This window comes from Mobula birostris, chromosome 4, assembly GCF_030028105.1.
Source record: "Mobula birostris isolate sMobBir1 chromosome 4, sMobBir1.hap1, whole genome shotgun sequence".
In the NCBI taxonomy this organism is placed as follows: Eukaryota; Metazoa; Chordata; class Chondrichthyes; order Myliobatiformes; family Myliobatidae; genus Mobula; species Mobula birostris.
In genome coordinates, this window is record NC_092373.1 from 200,364,980 (window position 1) to 200,389,775 (window position 24,796).

The 24,796-nt window shown below is 45.0% G+C and overlaps 1 protein-coding gene across 1 annotated transcript in view; it reads left to right on the forward strand.

The window, feature by feature from the left end:
* Positions 1 to 24,796, forward strand: part of fgf24 (fibroblast growth factor 24) — a 156,261-nt gene that overhangs the window by 125,793 nt on the left and 5,672 nt on the right. Inside the window, exon 4 of the mRNA XM_072257015.1 lies at positions 11,957 to 12,063. Within this exon, the coding sequence (XP_072113116.1) occupies positions 11,957 to 12,063 (107 nt within the window). The remainder of the gene's footprint in view (positions 1 to 11,956; positions 12,064 to 24,796) is intronic.

Sequence of the window (24,796 nt, forward strand, 5' to 3'; positions counted from 1 at the left end):
AGGGATATTCAATATTCAGGAGGAATAGACATGAAGGAAGGGGAGGTGGGGTGGCGTTGCTGGTTAAAGAAGAGATTAACGCAATAGAAAGGAAGGACATAAGCCGGGAAGATGTGGAATCGATATGGGTAGAGCTGCGTAACACTAAGGGGCAGAAGACGCTGGTGGGAGTTGTGTACAGGCCACCTAACAGTAGTAGTGAGGTCGGAGATGGTATTAAACAGGAAATTAGAAATGTGTGCAATAAAGGAACAGCAGTTATAATGGGTGACTTCAATCTACATGTAGATTGGGTGAACCAAATTGGTAAAGGTGCTGAGGAAGAGGATTTCTTGGAATGTATGCGGGATGGTTTTTTGAACCAACATGTCGAGGAACCAACTAGAGAGCAGGCTATTCTGGACTGGGTTTTGAGCAATGAGGAAGGGTTAATTAGCAATCTTGTCGTGAGAGGCCCCTTGGGTAAGAGTGACCATAATATGGCGGAATTCTTCATTAAGATGGAGAGTGACATAGTTAATTCATAAACAAAGGTTCTGAACTTAAAGAGGGGTAACTTTGAAGGTATGAGACGTGAATTAGCTAAGATAGACTGGCAAATGACACTTAAAGGATTGAAGGTGCATATGCAATGGCAAGCATTTAAAGGTTGCATGGATGAACTGCAACAAATGTTCATCCCAGTTTGGCAAAAGAATAAATCAAGGAAGGTAGTGCACCCGTGGCTGACAAGAGAAATTAGGGATAGTATCAATTCCAAAGAAGCAGCATACAAATTAGCTAGAGAAAGTGGCTCACCTGAGGACTGGGAGAAATTCAGAGTTCAGCAGAGGAGGACAAAGGGCTTAATTAGGAAGGGGAAAAACGGACTGTAAAAGCTTTTATAGATATGTAAAAAGGAAAAGACTGGTAAAGACAAATGTAGGTCCCCTGCAGACAGAAACAGGTGAATTGTTTATGGGGAGCAAGGACATGGCAGACTTTGGTTACTTACTTTAATTACTTTGGTTCTGTCTTCACTAAGGAGGACATAAATAATCTTCCAGAAATAGTAGGGGACAGAGGGTCCAGTGAGATGGAGGAACTGAGCGAAATACATGTTAGTAGGGAAGTGGTGTTAGGTAAATTGAAAGGATTGAAGGCAGATAAATCCCCAGGGCCAGATGGTCTGCATCCCAGGGTGCTTAAGGAAGTAGCCCAAGAAATAGTGGATGCATTAGTGATAATTTTTCAAAACTCGTTAGATTCTGGACTAGTTCCTGAGGATTGGAGGGTGGCTAATGTAACTCCACTTTTTAAAAAAGGAGGGAGAGAGAAACCGGGGAATTATAGACCGGTTAGCCTAACGTCGGTGGTGGGGAAACTGCTGGAGTCAGTTATCAAGGATGTGATAACAGCACATTTGGAAAGCGGTGAAATGATCGGACAAAGTCAGCATGGATTTGTGAAAGGAAAATTATGTCTGACGATTCTCATAGAATTTTTTGAGGATGTAACTAGTAGAGTGGATAGGGGAGAACCAGTGGATGTGGTATATTTGGATTTTCAGAAGGCTTTTGACAAGGTCCCACACAGGAGATTAGTGTGCAAACTTAAAGCACACGGTATTGGGGGTAAGGTATTGGTGTGGGTGGAGAGTTGGTTAGCAGACAGGAAGCAAAGAGTGGGAATAAACGGGACCTTTTCAGAATGGCAGGCGGTGACTTAGTGGGGTACCGCAAGGCTCAGTGCTGGTACCCCAGTTGTTTACAATATATATTAATGACTTGGATGAGGGAATTAAATGCAGCATCTCCAAGTTTGCGGATGACACGAAGCTGGGTGGCAGTGTTAGCTGTGAGGAGGATGCTAAGAGGATGCAGGGTGACTTGGATAGGTTGGGTGAGTGGGCAAATTCACGGCAGATGCAATTTAATGTGGATAAATGTGAAGTTATCCACTTTGGTGGCAAAAATAGGAAAACAGATTATTATCTGAATGGTGGCCGATTAGGAAAAGGGGAGGTGCAACGAGACCTGGGTGTCATTATACACCAGTCATTGAAAGTGGGCATGCAGGTACAGCAGGCGGTGAAAAAGGCCAATGGTATGTTGGCATTTATAGTGAGAGGATTCGAGTACAGGAGCAGGGAGGTACTACTGCAGTTGTACAAGGCCTTGGTGAGACCACACCTGGAGTATTGTGTGCAGTTTTGGTCCCCTAATCTGAGGAAAGACATCCTTGCCATAGAGGGAGTACAAAGAAGGTTCACCAGATTGATTCCTGGGATGGCAGGACTTTCATATGAAGAAAGACTAGATGAACTGGGCTTGTACTCGTTGGAATTTAGAAGATTGAGGGGGGATCTGATTGAAACGTATAAGATCCTAAAGGGATTGGACAGGCTAGATGCAGGAAGATTGTTCCCGATGTTGGGGAAGTCCAGAACGAGGGGTCACAGTTTGAGGATAGAGGGGAAGCCTTTTAGGACCAAGATTAGGAAAAACTTCTTCACACAGAGAGTGGTGAATCTGTGGAATTCTCTGCCACAGGAAACAGTTGAGGCCAGCTCATTGGCTATATTTAAGAGGGAGTTAGATATGGCCCTTGTGGCTACGGGGGTCAGGGGGTATGGAGGGAAGGCTGGGGCGGGGTTCTGAGTTGGATGATCAGCCATGATCATAATAAATGGCGGTGCAGGCTCGAAGGGCTGAATGGCCTACTCCTGCACCTATTTTCTATGTTTCTAAATGGCCTACCCCTTATTCTCAAACTGTGGCCTCTGGTTCTGGACTCACCCATCAGTGGGAACATGCTTCCTGCCTCCGGCATGTGCAATCCCTTAATAATCTTATATGTTTCAATAAGATCCCCTCTCAGCCTTCTAAATTCCAGAGTATACAAGCCCAGTCGCTCCAATCTTTCAACATATATACAGTCCCGCCATCCCGGGAATTAACCTTGTGAACCTTCGCTGCATTCCCTCAGTAGCAAGAATGTCCTTCCTCAAATTTGGAGACCAAAACTGCACACAGTACTCCAGGTGTGGTCTCACCAGGGCCCTGTACAACTGCAGAAGGACCTCTTTGCTCTTATACTCAATTCCCATTGTTATGAAGGCCAGCATGCCATTAGCTTTCTTCACTGCCTGCTGTACTTGCATGCTTGCTTTAAGTGACTGATGTACAAGAACACCTAGATCTCGTTGTACTTCCCCTTTTCCGAACTTGACTCCATTTAGATAATAATCTGCCTTCCTGTTCTTACCACCAAAGTGGATAACCTCACATTTATCCACATTAAACTGCATCTGCCATGCATCTGCCCACTCACCCAGCCTGTCCAAGTCACCCTGCATTCTCATAACATCCTCCTCACATTTCACACTGCCACCCAGCTTTGTGTCATCAGCAAATTTGCTAATGTTACTTTTAATTCCCTCATCTAAATCATTAATATATATTGTAAACAGCTGCGGTCCCAGCACTGAACCCTGCAGTACCCCACTGGTCACCGCCTGCCATTCCAACAGGGTCTCGTTAATCGCTACTCTTTGTTTTCTGTCAGCCAGCCAATTTTCAATCCATGTCAGTACTCTGCCCCCAATACCATGTGCCCTAATTTTGCCCACTAATTTCCTATGTGGGACTTTATCAAAGGCTTTCTGAAAGTCCAGGTACACTACATCCACTGGAAGGTCACCTTACTGTGGTGGGGAGGCTTGCGAGTTGCTGAGATCCCGAGAGTGTTGCTGAGCGGAGGTCAGCTCCTGGTAGGGTCACCCACGGTGATAAGGTCAAGGGGGAGGTTCTAGAGAACGATCCCACCAGGACCTCAGTGGTGGAGCTGATGGAACTTGAGGACACATTACAACACAGTGAAGGCTGCAGCAGTGAAGGATCGCCTGTCGTCTTACACCCCGTACCCCTGGATCCTGGCCCCGATCTGTCAAGGACCGTGTGGCGACTGCCCATGCAACAGTCCCCACATTAAACAAAGTCACACACTGTAACATGCTGGATTATGTGGATCCCAGATCGGCCTTTACAGCCACCAATAGACACCCCCTTAGGAGGACATCTTACTTGACCTGGATGATCACATTACTGCCGAGTGGGACTGGTGTCAGAAGGTGAGAGGTGGAAGTGACAGAGGCCTGAAGATGATGGACTCTGCAGGAAAGCAGGTTGGAGCATGGAATAAATGGGACAAGTGGCAGTCGGAGGGAATTAGGGGTGGGGCGAATGGACTCAGTGGGAGGAATCTGTACATGGCTGATGGGCAGATGGAGGAGTTTGGCTGATGGCAGTGGGTAGATCACAAGGAGGGAGGAAGGAGACAGAGTGTGGGCAGGCTACCTGGAGTTGAAGAATTCAATGTTCATGCCACCAAGATGGTGACAAGATGGTGATGGTGATTATGTACCATGTCATATGACATGGGCGATCATTAACTTCCCATGATCATAATTGTTCTTGGCAAATTTTCCTACAGAAGTAATTGCCTTCTTCTGGGCAGTGTCTTTACAAGACTGGTGACATCAGCCTTGTCAACGCCCTTCGGAGATTGTCTACCTGGCGTCAGTGGTCACATAACCAGGATTCGTGATATGCACCAGCTGCTCGTCCACCCATCCACCACCTGCTCCCATGACTTCACGTGACCCTGGTTGGTTGGGGGAGGGGGGTGTCTAAGCAAGAGTGACCGGCAGGCTAGTGGAGGGAAGGAGTGCCTCACATCTCCTTTGGTAGAGATGTATCTCCACCCTGCTATCCAAAGGTGCAGACTATCTAGGCAGCAGATAAGGTGTTGATCCTCTAAACTGAAGGGTCTCAGCCCAAAACGTTGACCGTACTCTTTCCCATAAACGCTGCCTGGACGGCTGAGTTCTTCCAGCATTTTGTTTGTGTTGTTGTTCCTCTAGGGTGCATCTAGCTTCATCTTGGCAGCGGAGGAGCAGGTTCAGAAAGGTGTCCTTGCACAGTCCTGAATATTTGGTTCGGAATAGGTATGGTGTAAGGAGGGGCAACCAGGCTGCCTATTACATGATCCTGTCTTTACGTAGCCTAGTATAGAAATCATGAGGATCTCAGATAGGGTGAATGTTCACAGTCTTTTTCTCCAATCTTTGAGAATCAGACCTGGAGGGCATAAACTTAAGGTGAGAGGGGAGAGATTTAATAGGAATCTCAGGGGCAACTGTTCCACCAAGAGGGTGGTCAGTACGTGGAATGAGGAAGTGGTTGAGGCAGATACATTGAAGACATTACCCAGTCCATCATGAGTGAAGCCTGCCCAACCATTGAGCACATCTGCATAAAAAGTTGTCGTAGGAAAGCAGCATGGCTTTGTGAGGGGCAGGTCATGCCTCATGAATCTGATCGAGTTGTTTGAGGATGTGACAAAGAACACTGGTGAAGGTAGACCGGTGGATGTAGTGTATATGAATTATAGTAAGGCGTTTCATAAGGTTCCCCATGATAGACTTGTTCAAAAGTCAGGAGGCATAGGATCCAGGGAAACTTGGCAGTGTGCATACAGAGTTCACGTGCCCACAGGAGGCAGAGGGTGGTAGTAGATGGAGCACATTCTCTCTGGACTTTCCTCCAACCAACTTAAAATTATGCTCCCTTGTATTTCGCATTTTCACTCTTTGAGAAGATCTCTGGCTATCTACCTGATCTATGCCTCTAATCATCTTGTTCACAACCTTCAAGTCATCTCTCGTCCTCCGGTCCAAAGGGAAAAGCCCTAGCTCACTCAACCTATAAGACATGTTCTCTAATCCAGGCAGCATCCTGTTAAACCTATAATGAGGCAACCCGAACTGACCACAAAAAAAAATCTTCTGGATGTATTTTTAAATAATTTAGTAGCCTGACTAACTTCACTTCTGTTTGTCCAGATTTAGAAAAGCTGCTTTGACTCTCCACAGTTGTTACATACACTTTAGGGCTAAAAGTTTTCTTTACAAGTCTAGGAGAATAATTTGGAAACACCCTTACAAAGCAGTTTGGTTTATAATCAGTGCCCACCCAGTTAATTCTTTCAGTTAACCTGTTGTCTAAAAAAGTCTCCAATTTCGACCTTTCCTGCAATTAGCTTGTAATAACATATACTTACGGTGTGTCGATGGCTTAACAAAAACAGGTCGCAGATTTCAGAGGGGCAGAAGGAGGCGGAGTTGGGGGGGGTTAGTCAGAATATCAAAAGCACACTGGAAGAAACCTGAGTCGTCATCAAAGAGATAAACAGAGGAGATGATTTGGTAGAGCAGAGGGGTTTGAGATGTGGAGGTAATTATAAAAGACATGCTACACACACTTTTTCAAAGAGAGGAAGAGAATTCCTTCCAGTAGTCTACCCATTAAGTGCAAAAAAGCAGTGGTAATGCTGTTGGACTGGTATCAGGGAACGTAACTGTCAATAGACAGACACAAGTTCAATTCCCAACGCAGGCATTGGGGATTTGAATTCAGGAAAATAAAGATTATGTTTTCAATAGTATATCTTAGTTTGTTTGTTTACCTATCCATCCTCTATCTATCTAAATATCTATCTACCTACCTACCTATCTACCAATGTATCCATCCATCTATCCATCTATCTACCTATCCATTTCTCTATCCATCTATATTTATTCATTTGTTTGTTTATTTGCACACTGTCTTCTTTTGCACATTGGTTGTTTACTTGTTGTGTGTGGTCTTTCATTGATTCTATTGTGTTTCTTTGTATCTACTCTGAATACCCACAAGAAAGTAAATCTCAGGGTAGTATATGGTGACATATATGTACTTTGATAATACATTTACTTTGAGATTACTCTATATTTTATACTTTATTGTCGCCAAACAATTGATACTAGAACGTACAATCATCACAGTGATATTTGATTCTGCGCTTCCTGCTCCCTGGATTACAAATTGATAGTAAATATTAAAAATTTAAATTATAAATCATAAATAGAAAACAGAAAAATGGAAAGTAAGGTATTGCAAAAAAACCGAGAGGCAGGTCCGGATATTTTGAGGGTACGGCCCAGATCCGGGTCAGGATCTGTTCGGCAGTCTTATCATAGTTGGAAAGAAGCTGTTCCCAAATCTGGCCGTACGAGTCTTCAAGCTCCTGAGCCTTCTCCCGGAGGGAAGAGGGACGAAAAGTGTGTTGGCCGGGTGGGTTGTGTCCTTGATTATCCTGGCAGCACTGCTCCGACAGCGTGCGGTGTAAAGTGAGTCCAAGGACGGAAGATTGGTTTGTGTGATGTGCAGAAAAGCACAGCACAAAAGCAGGCCCATTGGCCCATCTAGTCTGTGCTGAACCACTTAAACTGCCATTTAAGCTTTATTTTCTGGGCCATATGCAAGTTGATTGGGTTTGTTTAATTTGGCATCATGGTTGGTGCAGACATGATGGGCCAAACCGACTGTTCCTGTATTGTATTGTCATATATTCTATGCTAAAAGCTCTTTCGAGCATGGGGCTGCTGAGCCAAATGTCTTTCTTTGTAAATTCCTTCAAGTGCCACTTTGATCATTAATGAAGTGTAGCTTTATTTGTCACATGTACATTGGGACATCAAAAACATACAGTGAAATATGTCGTGTTCGTCAATGACCAACGCAGTGTGAGGATGTGCTGGGGGCAGCCTGCAAGTATTGTCATGCTTCTGGTGCCAACGTAGCATGCCCACAGCTTACTAACCCAGACCCGTACGTCTTTGGAATGTGGTCATGAGGTGAGCATACAAACTGCATACAGACAGTAGTGGGAATTGAACCTGGGCCCCTGGAGCTTCAAGTCTTTATGTGAGCCACTATGTCACCCATAAATACATTATATAATTAGATTGTAAATTTAATAATAGATTATTCACCGCAGCTGCCCGTAATGAGCTTGCACGTTCTCCCCGTGACTACGTGCGTTTCCTCTGGGTGTGCCAATTTTCTCCCACAGTCCAAAGATTTTGCTAGATTTTAATTGGTCACTGTAAATTGTCCTGGGATTAGGCTAGGATTAGACTGAGGGGTTTCTGGTCTGCGAGGCCTAAAGGGCCGGAAGGATCTGTTCCACGCTGTATCTCAGTAAGTAAATAAATAAGAAAACCCATCTGCTACATTAAATAACACAAGAGATTCTGCAGATGCTGGAAATCTTGAGGAATGCACGCAAGATGATGGAGACAATCAGCAGGTCAGGCAGAAATAAATAGTTGACCTTTCGAGCCGAGACCCTTCATCAGGACTGGGAAGGAAGGGGACAGAAACCAGAATGAGAAGGTGGGGGGGGGCAGGGAAAGGAGAACAAGCTGGCAGGTGATGGGTGAGACGAGGAGAGGGGGAAGATGGGTGCAAGAGTGGGGGGGCGATAATCTAAGAAGCGGGGAGGTGATAGGAGGAAAAGATATAGAGCTGAAGAAGAGGGAATCTGATAGCATAGGAAAGTGGGCCATGGAAGAAAGGGGAGTGATGGGGCAGGTGAGGACAACAGAAAGGAAGAGGGCAACCAAGTTCAAGTTTATTGTGATCCACTCAGCAAATATCAGGTGCCATATAAATGAAACCCCTTTGATAGAGAACTTCTCAAAGATGCATCGATTGCTCATTCCAGGCGGGGATTTTTCACATGCTCCTTCATTATTTATTTAAACCAAATAAATTGCAGATTAAAAGCATGATGTGCCTCAGCTAAATAAAAGAGTGCTGATGATTTTCCCGGAAAGGGTTGGTATTGTGTAGATAGTTCTGTGTACTGGTGGCTTTCTAGGCTTATTAGAGGTAAAATCATAGAGTCATACAGCAAGGAAACAAGTCCTTCGGCTAACTCGTCAGTGCCCACCGAGCTAGTCCCATTTGCCTTCATTTGCCATACATACCTCTGAAATGTCCCTATCCTTGTACTTATCCAAATGTCTTCTAAACATTATTATTATACACTTCCTCTGGCAGTTCGTTCCATACACCGACCACTCCATGTGTGTAAAGGTTGCCCTCCCAGTTTCTTTTAAAGCTTTCACCTTTCACCTTAAACCTATGCCCTTTAGTATTTAGTACCCATTCTTGGAATTGGATAGTGAACCTGATTCTGATTCTGAATCATAAGATACAAAAAGTATGAGAATACAAATACCAACAAGCTCAAAGACATCTTCCATCCTGCTGATGTCAAACTCCTGAACGGACAATAAAAATCTACTCCCCATCTCCCCATGACTGCATGGGTTTCCGCCAGTCCCGGCCCATGTTCCAAAGGCGTGTGGGTCTGTAGGTTAACTGGCCACGTGGCTGTAATTGGGCTTCACCGGCTTGTTGGGCCAGAAGGGCTTGCTACTGTGGTGTATCTCTAAATAAAAATAAAATAAGTAAAAATCTTTCTATCCACAATACCCTTTGCATTTTATCTGTACCCTTTACATTACATTTGTAATTGCAACATGATATTCTACATTCTGGCTTTTTCTTCCCCCCTTGTACTCATTTAATGTACATAATGGTCTGTCTGGACGTCACTGAACAAAGCCTGTTCACTGTGTCAGATTCTAGTGTTTAAATCTGAGGGTCTTTTCAAAGTCAGGAACAAGGTACAAAACTTGCTGTTGTTTTACCAAGAGTTGATAGAACAAAGGGAACAGGAACAGAACAGAACAGTGACGGGAGTCACTACTACTTCAGGAAGAGGGGAGCTAAGGATGGTGCTGAGCATAAAACAGCTACTCCTATACCCAAAGATAAGACAAACTCCACAGTTAACAATAACGCAATTAGAAAGTACCTATTCAATATAGTGGCAAAATTAAACCATGAGAACATACTCATTCGCTTAATGAAAGAACAAAGAAGCTTCCAGAATTATACTTTGTGAAGGCACTAAAAGTATATTAAACTATTAAATATATAAAGACTACTTAAAATATAGTCCTGCGCAAAAGTCTTAGGCACATATGTATAACTAGGGTGCCCGACACTTTTGCACGGTACCGTAGTAATTTTATGTTTTGCACTGTACTGCTGCTGCAAAAGGCCACATTTCATGATATATGTGAGTGATGATAAACCTGATTCTGATATGGGTCTCTATTGTGGACTGAGAGTGGGAAGGGGGCAGGGAGAGGGGAATCATGGTTAGGAAAAAGGGAAGGGAGAGGGGAGGGAGTGGGAAAGGAAAAGGGAGGGAGAGGGGAGGTAGTAGGAAGCACCAAAGAGGCATTCTGTAATGATTAGTAAACCCATTATTTAGAACCAAATAACCTTGCCTTGTGTCTCTGGCCTGGGTGTGTATGCGCCCATGCCATCGCCAGTCCTTGGCACTCCTTCTCTGCCATCACACCCCTCCCATGGTGCACCATCCTCATCATATGGTGTGAGGAGAATTATCTGCAGCTTAATGTGAAAAAGACAAAGGAGCTGGTGGTAGACCTGAGGAGAGCTAAGGCACCGGTGACCCCTGTTTCCATCCAGGGGGTCAGTGTGGACATGGTGGAGGATTACAAATACCTGGGGATACGAATTGACAATAAACTGGACTGGTCAAAGAACACTGAGGCTGTCTACAAGAAGAGTCAGAGCCGTCTCTATTTCCTGAGGAGACTGAGGTCCTTTAACATCTGCCGGACGATGCTGAGGATGTTCTACGAGTCTGTGGTAGCCAGTGCTATCACGTTTGCTGTTGTGTGCTGGGGCAGCAGGCTGAGGTTAGCAGACACCAACAGAATCAACAAACTCATTCGTAAGTCCAGTGATGTTGTGGGGATGGAACTGGACTCTCTCATGGTGGTGTCTGAAAAGAGGATGCTGTCCAAGTTGCATGCCATCTTGGACAATGTCCCCCATCCACCACATAATGTACTGGGTGGGCACAGGAGTACATTCAGCCAGAGCCTCATTCCACCGAGATGCAACGCTGAGCGTCATAGGAAGTCATTCTTGCCTGTGGCCATCAAACTCTACAACTACTCCCTTGGAGGGTCAGCGGCTTTGAGCCAATAGGCTGGTCCTGGACTTATTTCCATCTAGCATAATTTACATATTATTATTTAATTATTTATGGTTTTATATTGCTATATTTATGCTCTATTCTTGGTTGGTGCAACTGTAATGAAACACAATTTCCCTCGGGATCAATAAAGAATGACTATGACTATGACTATTCCCAACATCCTTTGCTCCTGCCAGATTTACAAACTCACCCTTCATTCCAGATTGACAAATACAGTACTGGACATGGAGATAATTGATTTTTAAACAGCAAAGAAAATGACAATTAAAAATAAACAGTGATGTAATCAAGATACTCAGGAATGAAGATCGTTGTCATGTGATCAACTAGACTCTTATACAGTTCAATCTGATCGTTGGGTGTTAGTTGGTGAGATAATTAGTTCACTAGTAAGGCGAGCTTCATTGCTTGGTTGGGTACAAAATGGATGAGACTCAATAAGATTGCTGGGGACCTAGAACAATTGGGCGGCACGTTAGCATAATGATTAGTGTACTGCTATTTCAGCCGCCAGTGCCTCGGATTCAGTTCTGCTGCTGTCCGTAAGGAGTTTGAACGTTCTCCCTGTGACCGTCTGGGATTCCTCCGGGTTCTCCCGTTCCCTTCCACATTCTGAAAATGTATGGGTTAGTAGGTTCATTGGGCAGTGTGGGCTTGTTGGGAGCCTGTGGCCCCACTACATCCCCTAAATAAATAAAAAATGATTTAATAGTAGAATCGTTTGTTCACTCGTTATGCAGTGTCACATGACACGGGCGATCACGGTCTTCCCATGAACATGATTGTTCTTGGCAAATTTTTCTACAGAAGTGGTTTGCCATTGCCATCTTCCTGGCAGTGTGAGTGGAATAGAGAGGTTATTAGTGGGATGCTTGTCCATGGGATAATAAGGACACACAGATACATGATTTTAGTGGACCAGGATCCATGCCTCAATCCTTCCTCTTCTTATTCCACAATTTTTTCTCTTTTCCCATTCCAGCTCTTCTGGTGGTGGAGACGGACACCTTCGGCAGTCACGTAAGGATCAAGGGAAAAGAGACGGGCCATTACATCTGCATGAGCAAACGTGGGAAGATTCTCGGCAAGGTAATGGCTTTCATCTGAGACCTGTGCCCAGTAAAAACCAATAACTTGTCTTACTGCAAAGAACTATCCCTTCTGGAGTCAGAATTGATTTGTGGTCTCTGCCTCATTTGCTCCCAGACACTGGAAACACTTTTTATAAAGGCATCAGTTTAATAGGTGTCAACTATGACTTAGTGGATAGCATTTCTGTCTCTGTATCAGAAGACATTGGGCATAATCAATAGGACTAGACTATAAAAGCAAGGATGTAATGCTGAGGCTTTATAAGGTATCGGCCAGACCATATTTCAAAGTTCAAAGTCCAATGTAAATTTGTTGTCAAAGTACATACTGTATATGTCACCATATACAACCCTGAGATTCATTTCCTTGTGGACATACTCAATAAATCCAACCACCATAATAGAATCAGTAGAAGACCCCACCAACAGGGCAGACAACCAGTATGCAAAAGACAACAAACCAAAAAAGAAAGAAAAATAAATAAATATACAAGCAATAAATATTGAGAACATGAGATGAACAGTCCTTGAAAGTGAGTCCATAGGTTATGGGAACAGTTCAGTGATGGGGCAAGTGAAGTTGAATGAAGTTATCCACTTTGGTTTAAGAATCTGACAGCTGAGGGATAATAACTGCTCCTGAACCTGGTGGTGTGAGTCTAGAGGCTCCTGTACCTTCTTCCTGAAGGCAGCAGGGAGAAGAGACCATGACCTAGGTGGCTGGGGTCCTTTATTATGGATGCCACTTTCTTGCAGCAAAGTTTCATGTAGATATACTCAATGGTGGTGAGCCCTTTCTGTGATGGACTGGGCTATATCCATTACTTTTTGTAGGATTTTCCATTCAAGAGCATTGATGTTTGCATACCAGGCTGTGATGTAGCCGGACAATATACTCTCCACTAGACATCTATAGCAAAGTTCGTCAAAGTTTAGGTGTAATGTGAAATCTTCACAGAACTTCATAAACTTGCTTTCTTCATAATTGCAGTTATGTGCTAGGTCTTCTGAAATGATAATGCCAAGGAATTTCTCCACCTCTGTTCCCCCAATGGGAACTAACTCATGGACTTCTGGTTTCCTCCTCCTGAAGTCAATTATCAGCCCTTGGTCTTGCTGCCATCGAGTAAGAAGTTGTTGTTGTGGCACTACTCAGCCAGACTTTCAAACCCTCTCCAATATGCTAATCTGTTACCAACTTTGATTTGGCCAACGACAGTGGTGTCGTCATCAAACTTAAATAAGGGATGGGAGCTGTGCTTAGCCTCACAGTCACAAGTGTAAAGCAAGTAGACAAGCCTTGTGGTGCACCTGTCTGATGGAAATTGTGGAGGAGATGTTGTTGTCAGACCGAACTACCTGAGGTCTGCAAGTGCGGAAACCGAGGATCCAATTGCACAAGGAGATATTGAGGCCAAGGTCTAAACATTTACTGATTAGTTTTGAAGGATGATAGTGGTGTCTGAAAAAGGCAGTGTCCATTATTAAAGACCTCCAGCACCCAGGGCATGCATTTTTCTCACTGTTACCATCAGGTAGGAGGTACAGAAGCCTGAAGGCACGCACTCAGCGATTCAGGAACAGCTTCTCCCCCTCTGCCATCCAATTCCTAAATGGACATTGAACCCTTGGACACTACCTCACTTTTTTTTAATATACAGTATTTGTTTTTGCACATTTTTTAAATAATCTATTTAATATACATAATTGGTTTATTTGTTTACTTATTATGTTTTATTTTATTTACTATTATTCTTTTCCTCTCTCCCTGCTAGATTATGTATTGCATTGAACTGCTGCTGCTAAGCTAACAAATTTCACGTCACATGCCGGTGATAATAAACCTGATTCCGATTCTGACTGCCAAGTTGATAAAGTGCATCCTGATGTTTGCATCTTTGCTGTCCAGCTGTTCCAGAGTTGAGGGAAGAGCCAATGAGGTGGCATCTGCTGTAGATCTGTTGTGCTGGTAGGCGAATTGGAATGGTATTTGGAGAATTGTCAAGTCAAGTCAAGTCAAATTTATTTATAGAGCACTTTTAAAAACAACCCATATTGACCAAAGTGCTGTACAATCCACAACAGGTAGCTAAAATCACAAATACAAGAAACACAGATATAAACAACAAGGCACATAGCTTATAGGCACAAAATAAACAACACATGAGCCTAGGCACAAACCAAAAATCAGCCACATCAGGAAGATTCAAACGCTAGTGGATAGAGCTAAGTTTTGAGCCTGGACTTAAAAGAGTTAAGGGAGGGGGCAGATCTGATAGGGAGGGGAATGCTGTTCCACAGTCTAGGGGCGACAATGGCAAAGGCTCGGTCACCCCTGAACTTAAATTTAGATCGCGGGACAGCCAGGAGCCCCAAGTCAGCCGACCTGAAGGACCTGGAAATAGAATAAGGGGTTAGGAGGTCTGCGATATAGGAGGGGGCCATCCCATTTAGGGCTTTAAAAACAAACAGGAGAACCTTAAAATCAATTCTAAACCGTACTGGTAGCCAGTGGAGAGAGGCCAGGATAGAAGTAATATGGTCCCTCTTCCGGGCACCTGTCAGGAGCCTGGCTGCGGTGTTCTGGACCAGTTACAGGCGGGACAGGGATGACTGACTAATCCCAGAATACAGGGAGTTGGAGTAGTCCAAGCAGGAGGATATAAGGGTGTGGATGACTTTCTCGAGATCTTTGAATTGTGAGTAGTTTTGGACCACATCTAAGAAAAGTTGTGCTGCCAATGGAAAACTTTATGAGGATGGTCCTGTGAATGAAAGAGTTAATGTAGGAGGAGCACTTAATGGCTCCGGGCCAGTACTCACTGGAGTATAGAAGACTGAGGGAGGATCTCATTGAAACATACCGAATATTGAAAGGCCTAGATAGAATGGATGTGGAAAGGATCTTTCCTAATGTGGGTGAGTCTAGTAACAGACGACACAAGCTCAGAATATGGAGATGAGGAGGAATTTGTTTATCCAGAGGCTGGTGAATCTGTGGATTTCATTGCCACAGGCAGCTGTGGAGGCCAATTCATTTGGTATATTTAAAGTGGAGGTTGATAGGTTCAAATGGTTCCATTTAATATCAGAGAATGTATGTAGTATACAACCTGAAACTCTTACTCTTTACAGACATACACGAAAAAAGAACCTCAAAGAATGACCAGAAACACGTTAGTACCCCAAAACCCCCTGTCCTCTCCACTCATAAGCTGCAACAAAGCATCAACCTCCCCTCTTCCCCCCCACCCATTCATCAGCACCCACCACCCACCAAACAAGCAATAGCAAAGCCCCCAAAGAGAGACTGTGATCTGCAGTCAACAAAAACTATTGTTTACCCGACAGTTCGACATGCCACGCTCTCTCTTTCTCTCACTAACAAGGGACAGAGAGCAAAAGGTGAGACTAACAAGCAGTCACTGTTATGGTGTTACAATCTGTCACGTCGCTTTTTATTCTGAGATTATCCGACTCAAGAATCAGCAGCAAGCTCTCCCCACCATCGAGAGAAGGAGAGAGAGGGAGTGATCGCTCGAGTACGGGAACCTCCATCTGCTGTATCTGCCACAAAATTCTGATGTTCCTTCGCACGTGACACTGGCAAGGAATCAGTCATCCACGGCACCACACGGATCCACATCCTGAAGGCATGTGTCTTCCAGGTCGCTCCTGGAGATGTTGAAAATGGCCGATTGGTGAGCTCCGGGAGCAGGAACTCATCGGCTGTGAAAAACTGGAGTTTGAGTGCAGCTGCAGATCACAGACTTTGACAGAACTCCAGCCACCTTGAAAAGGGAAAGTGAGACGTTAAAGAGAGGAATTTAAGCTATTTCCACAGATGAGCTCGAAGAAGCAGCCATTTGGTGCCACTAGGTTCTTGATTAGTAAGGATGTCAAAGGTTACGGGGAGAAGGCAGGAAAGTGGGGTTGAAAGAGATAATGAAGCAGCCATGATGGAATGGCAGAACAGACTTGATGGGCCAACTGGCCTAATTCTGCTTCTATATCTTATTGTCCATTGTGATCGAGTACTCAATATCGACAATGTCCAAGATTTCCGGCATGGTTTTACAGGAGTTACAGATGTTCAGTGAGCCACCAGAAACAAAGAAGATGAACTTGATGGGGCAAACGTTCACCTTCCACCTTGGGGGTGAACTGATGGCCGTCACCACTACTGTGGAGATACCTGAGGTAAAGGCAGTCAGGGCCTTCATCAGCATTTTATCAGAACAATCAGGAGCAGCTCTACTGTATGAAACAAAGAGTGGCATAGTCGTACAGCATGAAACAGGCCCTTCAGCCCATCTCTTCCAGGCTGACTTTGTTACCCAGTGAGCTAGTCCCATCTGCCTGTGTGTGGCCCATAACACTCCAAAACTGTCCTATGCACGTACTTATAGAGAATGTAGGACAGACTTGGAGAATACTATGCACGGGACGACATGAACACCAGCCAGCTGTAAGAAGGCACAATCCTCTGTCACTCATCTCAATACATGAAGACCAAGAAGGGCACAAGTTCGTCTGGGGAAAATACGAAAATCCTGGCAAAGTACCAAACAAGAAAACAGGAGAATTCTCAGAAGCTTGGTTCTCAGTGGAAGACTCTATTGACAAGCCTATTGAACTGGACGTAATTTACAAAGCTCTGCGTCTGCAGGGTCAGGGCCGAGGGGTGAGCTGTGGACAGCCGAGGAACCAATGCTCACAACGACTGATAACCAGGGATATGGGCCAGTGGAATCACTCAAAGGTTGAAAGGTTCATTTATTATCAAAGTATACAATTCTGAAACTCTTCTTCTCCAGATAGCCATGAAGCCAAGAAAGAAAGGAATGGCAGCATGATCAGCAACCCCCAAATCCCACCTCCACGCACAAAAAAATGAACGAAAGCAGAACAGGCACATTGACCCCTAAATCTCCCTCTCCCACGCACAAAAATGAGAAAGATCCGACCCAAAACACAAAACATAAAAAACTATAAGACTGAAAAATAGTCTATAGTCCAAGTTCATATCCACAATGCAAAGAACCTGGTTTACACTGCCCATGGTGGCAGGCCTTTCCCTCGGTGGCAGGCGCCATCTTGACCGGTTAGGTTACTCAGCGACCTGATTGGCTGGGACCCAGCGGAGACTAACAACAACCAATCAGAACAATGTGTTGGAAGCCACTTTCAAGGGTACATAACCTTCTTAGACTGGTTTCTGGCTTGAGATTCACAGATAACAGAATTACTGCACATTACTGGCCCTTCAGCTCACGATGTTAGAACATAGAACATTACTGCAAAGTACGGGACCTTCAGCAGCACTATTTTGTGCTGAGCTTTTAACCTACTCCAAAATTAATCCTCTCACCCCCCCCCCCACCACATAGCCTTCCATTTTTCTATCATCCATGTGCCTATATATGAATCTCTTAAATGTCCCTAATGGATCTGCTTCTATCTCCACCCCGGCAACATGTTTCACTCACTCACCACCCCTTGTGTGAAAAAACATACCTCTGACATCCCCCCATGCATTCCACCAATCACCTTAAAATTATGCTCCCTTGTATTAGCATTTCTGCACTGGGAAAATGTCTCTGGCTATCCACTCGATCTATGCCTCTTATCATCTCGTACACCTCTATCAAGTCACCTCCCATTCTCCTTCACTCCAAAGAAAAAAGCCTCAGCTCACTCATCCTATCCTCATAAGCCATGTTCTCTAATGCAGGCAACATCCAGATAAATCTCCTCTGCACCCTAAACTCACACAAACCCAGAACAGGAACAGCTCAGATTAGACACAGAATTTATATAGGCATCTGTTCATTTCATGAGACCATGGATTTGCGCCTTGGAAGGTTTCCAGCGTGCAGGCCTGGGCAAGGCTGTATGGAAGACTGGCAGTTGCCCATGCTGCAAGTCTCCCCTCTCCACGCCACCGATGTTGTCCAAGGGAAGGGCATTAGGACGCATACAGCTTGGCACCGGTGTCGTCGCAGAGCAATGTGTGGTTAAAGAGTCTTGCTCAAGGACACACACATTGCCTCAGCCAAGGCTCGAACTAGTGACCTTCAAATCACTAGACGAGTGTCTTAACTACTTGGCCACGCGCCAACACAGACACAGAATAATCCTTGCCCTACACTCTCACACTCCCAGGTCAGGGACAGGTCAGTTCAGACACAGAATAAATCTTCCCCCACACTCTCACACTCCCAGGACAGGGACAGGTCAGTTCAGACACAGAATAAATCTCCCCTCACACTCTCACACTCCCAGGACAGGGACAGGTCAGTTCAGACACAGAATAAATCTCCCCTCACACTCTCACGGTTTGATTGACATGTTCGAAACACTGAACTGAGTATTATGAAAATATCATAAGTACGCTAGTAAACCTCTAAAAGTAATTGAATTAGATACAGAATGACGGTGCTGTATAGTAGTGCAGCAATTAGTATGATCACTTTACAGTACCAGTAATCAGAATCAGGATAAATATAACTGACATAAGTTGTGAAATTTGTTGTTTTGCGGCAGCATTTCAGTGCAATACCTGAACATAAAATATACTATAAATTACAATAAGATATATTTTTTTAAAACCATGAAATAAGTAGTGCAAAGAAAGCAAAAATAGTGAGGTGGTGTTCAAAGGTTCAATGTCCATTCAGAAATCTGAGGGGAAGAAGCTGTTCCTAAATTGTTGAATGTGTGTCTTCAGGCTCCTGTACCTCCTGCCTGATGGGAGTAATGGGAAGACAGCATGTCCTGTGTGCTGGGGGTCCGTAATAATGGTTATTGCTTTCTTGAGGCATCGCCTTTTAGAGGCGCTCTCGGTGACGCGAGGCTAGTGCTTGTGATGGAGCTGGCTAAGTCTAGAAGCTTGAAGGACTGGACAGTTCCTCAACAAATCGGAGGGGCCGCAGCAGATTTCTCAGGTGCACTGAGCTCTACTTTTCCTCCGCCGGACAACGAGTGAAAGGCAATTTGAAGCAGCCATGCCAACGATGCTCTTAATGTCCTCTGAAACGCAGTGGTAAGGGCGATTTGATTCCCTGCGTATCAGTGCAATCCACCATCGGAACGGGCAGTGTCCCGAGGAAGCAGAAGACCTAAGGCAGCCTTTAGGACAAGGGACTGAGAGGAGATTTGGTAGAGTTATTCAAAATTATGGGGGCTATGGGTAAGGTTTATGCAAGCAGGCTTTTTTCCACTGAGGTTGGCTGGGACTACAACCAGGGGGTGAAAGGTAAGAAGTTTAAGGGAAACATGAGAGGAAACATCTTCACCCAGAAAGTCATGAAAATGTGGAATGAGCTGTCAGTGGAAGTGGTAAATGCAGCTTTGATTTCAACATTTAAGAGAAATTCGGATATAGTCGTGGTGCAGGTCAATGGGAGGAGACAGTTTAAATGGTTCGGCTTGGACAAGATGGGCCAAAGGGCCTGTTTCTGTGCTGTACTTTTCTATGACTCAATAAAAGCTGCCGAGGCCCTATACAGTCACGCACTAGGGAATTTCACAACGGCCGCCAAACACAAACATTGGCGCCAAGCCAACCTCTGCAACCCAACAAAGGTTTTTCTGCTGTCACGCCAGCAATAAGTAATGACTACTTAGCCTGACTCAGCTGCTCACCTGGGGAGCCTGAGTAAAGCAGCCGCTGAATGTGACGGCCGTGTTTCTAGTGCCTTCAGCTAACTGAGGGCTGAGCTCTGTGGTGCGTGACTGGAGATGGCGCTGCACAGGCAGAAATGAAATGCGTCAAAAATGTTTACCATGGAAGAACGGAGCAAAGACTTGCATTTCTGTCATGATGTTCACACCCTTGGGATGTCCCACAAAGCTTGACAGAGAATATACACTCAGGGCTACTTAATTACTTACCTCCTGTACCTAATAAAGTGGCAACTGACTGTATGTTCATGGTCTTCTACTGCTGTAGCTCATCCACTTCGAGGTTTGATGTGTTGTGTGTCCAGAGATGCTCTTCTGCACACCACTGTTGTAACACGTGGTTATTTGAGTTACTGTCGCCTTCCTGTCAATTTGAACCAGTCCGACCTCTCTCATCAACAAGGCATTTTTGTCCACAGAACTGCAGCTCGCTGAATGTGTTTTTGGTTTTTGTGCCATTCTCTGTAAACTCTAGAGACAGTTGTACATGAAAATCCCAGGAGGTCAGCAGTCTCTGAGAAACTCAAACCACCCCATCTGCCACCAACAATCATTCCACGGTCAAAATCGCTTAGATCACATTTCTTCCCCATTCTGATGTTTGGTCTAAACAATAACTGAATCTCTGGACCATGTCTGCATGCTTTAGTGCGTTGAGTTGTTACCACACGATTGGCTGATTAGATATTTTCATTAACGAGCGGGTGTGCAAGTGTTCCTAATAAAGTGATCACTGAGTATAAAGTGTATTATGGAGGTCTGCAGAGCAAACAGGACTGACGAGGTGTTTCCACAAGAGGAAATATAAAATATGGTCTCTTAAACACAAAATACTCTGCAGATGACCGTCTAGGTAGTCTCCAGCCCCTTGGTATGAACATTGAATTCTCCAACTTCCAGTAATTCCCTCCCTCTCCCTTCCCCCATCCCAGTTTCACTCTGCCCCCTCCCCCAGCTGCCTACCACTTCCCTCATGGTTCCGCCTCCTTCTACTACCCATTGAGCTTTCCCCTATTCCTCCTTCACCTTTTGTGCCTATCCCCTCCCTGCTTCCCCTCCCCCACCCCTTTATCTTTCCCCTTACCGGTTTTTCACCTGGAACCTACCAGCCTTCTCCTTCCCACCCTCCCCCACCTTCTTTATAGGACCTCTGCCCCTTCCCTCTACAGTCCTGACGAAGGGTTCGACCCGAAACGTTTACTAATCGTTTCCACGGGTGCTGCCTGACCTGCTGAGTTCCTCCAGCCTGTTGTGAATATGGTCTCTTTCTGTGGCGAACTATTCCACATTCCAGGAAACACAGAGGCAATTTTGAGTCATAGAACACTGCATCTAGCCCGTCTCAACCCATGTAGTGCATGCCAAACTGTTAGTCATAGAGCACTACAGCATAGAAACAGGCCTTTTGACCCATCTACTCCATGCCGAGCTGCTAGTCCCACCTGCACCTGGGCCATATACCCCCCATAGCACTCCCATCCATATACCTATCCGAACTTCTCCTAAATGCTTAAATATACCCACAGCCATCAATCCCAGTGGCAGCTCATTCACACTCACACAACCCTCTCAGTGAAGAAGATCCACCTATTCTTCCCCTTAAACATTTCAACTTCCACAGATAACCTATGACCTCTAGTTCTAGTCTCTCCCAACCTCAGTGGAAAAGCCTTGTGGCACTATCGATACCCCTCATAATTTTGTGTACCTCCATTGAACCTCCCCTCATTCTCTTACACTCCAGGGAATAAAATCGTCATCTGTTCAGCCTTTCCCTATAACTCAACACCCTTGTAAATTGTACTTTTTCAATTTTATTGATATCTTTCCTGTAGGTAGGTGAGCAAAACTCCAAATTAGGCCTCACCAGCATCTTATACAACTTCAACGTAACATCCCAACTCCTGTACTCAATACTTTGATTTATGAAGGTCAATATGCCAAAAGCTTTCTTTAATTACCAAGTTTCGTTTATTGTCATTTAGAAATGCATGCTTTAAAAAATGATACAACGTTCCTCCAGAATGATATCACAAGAAAACACAGCACAAACCAAGACTAAAACTGACAAAACCACATAATTATAACATATAGTTACAACAGTACAAAACAATACCGTAATTTGATAAAGAGCAGACCATGGGCATGGTAAAAAAAAGTCTCAAAGTCCCAATAGACTCATCATCTCACGCAGGCGGTAGAAGGGAGGAACTCTCCCTGCCATGAACCTCCAAGCGCCACCAACTCACCGATGCAGCACCACTGGAAGCACCCGACCGCAGCGGACTCTGAGTCCGTCCAAAAATTTCGAGCCTCCAACCAGCCCCTCTGACACAGCCTCTCCGAGCACCATCCTTTGCCGAGCGCTTTGACCCCACCCCGGCCGCCGAGCAACAAGCAAAGCCGAGGACTCGGGGCCTTCCCCTCTGGAGATTCTGGACCGCACAGTAGCAGCAGCAGCGAAGCAGGCATTTCAGAAGTTTCACCAGATGTTCCTCCGTGATCTCACATCTGTCTCCATCAAATCAGGATTGTGCACAGCACCCCACTTGACAAATAACAGACATCACCACCGGAGTGGCCGCTGCGAGCTGTGTCGCGCCGCCATCTTTCATCAAGGCATCTTTACGACCTGTGATGCCAATTTCAAGGAATTATGGACCTGTATTCCTAGATCCCTTTGTTCTACTGCAATCCTCTGTGTCCTACCATTCACTATTTAGGTCCTATAAAAATGCAACACCTCACACTTGTCTACATTAAGTTCGTCTGCCATTTTTTAGCGCATTTTTCCAGCCATTCCAGATCCTGCTGCAGGCTTTGATAGCCTTGCTCAATGTCCTTTAGCAACACCACCCCCTTGAGAAGTTCCCCATGTGAGTCCTGAAGATGAGGCTCGACCCAAAATATCGACTATCTATATAAATGTGCTCTTTGTGCTTGTGCCCCATCGACTATCTATTCATTTCCGAGGACGCTGCCTGACCTGCGAGTTCCTCTGGCATTTTCTGTGTGTTATTCTGTGACATGTTGAATTTCTTTAGCCTCCTGAGGAAGTAAAGGCACTGGTGAACAGGATATAGGTGACGCTCACTCCTAGGAATCTCAGGTGGCACAAGCGAATGTTTGGACCTCCCTTGGTACTGAGTTTGCTACGTTGGCCCACATCTTGTGGAATAGTTACAGCATTTCATACGCAGATTGTTTTAATGTCAAGTACACTGGGGCACAATGAAGCTCACCGACTACATGGTGTAAACGGTTAAAATAAATATAACACTAAACACAGCAAAGAGCAGATAGACTATGGAATGGTGCAAAGCACTGTAGGAATGACAATGGAAATGCTAAACCGACAAGAATCAAAGAGGAGGGGGAATTATGAGTTTGAACGTGGCAGGCACCACTGGGAAGGTAATGTGAAAGAGATGATGGGTTCAGAGTTTTCAAGATTTGAGAGTCTTTATTCAGTGTGAAGGAGAAATGATAGTTTCTCCGGATCCAATGCAACATAAAAAAAAATCAACAAGCACAAAGAGCACATTTAAAAAACACAATAAAAACAATCCTATAAAACACAATATACAAGTAGCTGTCAACCAAATTATTTTACAAACCTACTGATTCCCATGGTTATCCTGACTATACCTCTTCCCACCCTATCTCCTGTAAAAATGCTATTCCCTTTTCTCAGTTTCTTTGCCTCCGCCACATCTGTTCCCTAGATTTCCCCCCCCCCCCCGTTCCTCCACTCTGACCTTTTACATCTTCTCACCTGCCTATTATTTCCCCTGGGTCCCCTCCTCCATCTCTTTCTCCGACGGCCCACTCTGCTTTCCGATCAGATTCCTTCCTCTTCAGCCCTTGACCTTTCCCACTCACTTGGCTTCACCCATAACCTTCCAGCTAGCCTCCTTCCCTCCCCCACCTGTTTATTCTGGTATCTTCCCCCTTCCTTCTCCGTCCTGAAGAAGGGTCGCAGCCAGAAACCCGAGTCACTTCCATAGATGCTTCATGACCTGCTGAATTCCTCCTGCACCTTGTATGCATTAGTTTGAATTTCCAGTATCTGCAGGATCATTGGAGTTTGTGAGTAACTGTTACATTTATTTATTCAGAGATACAGTGCCAAACAGGCCCTTTGAGCCACACCACCCAGTAACCCCCAATTCAATCCTAATCTAATCATGAGACAATTTACAATTAGCAGTTAACCTCCTTATCAGTACGTCTTTGTGGGTGGAAGCTGGAGAAAACCCACACACTCTACAGGAAGGATATACAAACTCCTCACAGGGGGTGATGGGATTGAACTCTGAACTCCGACGCCCTGAGCTCTAATAGCATGGTGCCTTCCATAGACTGATTGTAAGTACATGAAGTGACATAGTATGTATGTAGTGATGGTGAAGGTGCTGATCAACCCAATGGCTTGAGGAAAGTAACTGTTTTTGAGTGTGATGACCCTGGTGTGGATGCTGTGTGGCCTCCTCCCTGACGCTGGTGGGTCAAGCAGTCCATAAGCAGGTTGGGTGGGATCCTTTATAATACTGCTGGCCTTTTTTCCTTGAACTTTTAGTATGTATGTCCCTGATGTTGGGTAGGCTGGTGCCAGTGATGCATTGGGCAGTTTTAATCACCTGTTGTAGAGTCTTGGTGTCAGCCACAGGGCGGTGTCCGAACCACACAGTAATGTAGCATGTTTGGATGCTCTCCATTAGTCTTGCAAGACCATGGATCTGTGCCTGGAAAGTCTTCACTCTCCAGCGCGCAGGCCTGGGCAAGGTTGTATGGAAGACCAGCAGTTGCCCATGCTGCAAGTCTCCCCTCTCCACGACACCGATGTTGTCCAAGGGAAGGGCATTAGGACCCATACAGCTTGGCACCAGTGTCATCGCAGAGCAATGTGTGATTAAGTGCCTTGCTCAAGGACACAACACGTTCCCTCGGCTGGGGCTCGAACACACGACCTTCAGGTTGCTAGTCGAGTGCCTTAATCACTTGGCCACGTGCCCACTCAAATGCTCTCCGCAGCATTTGATAAC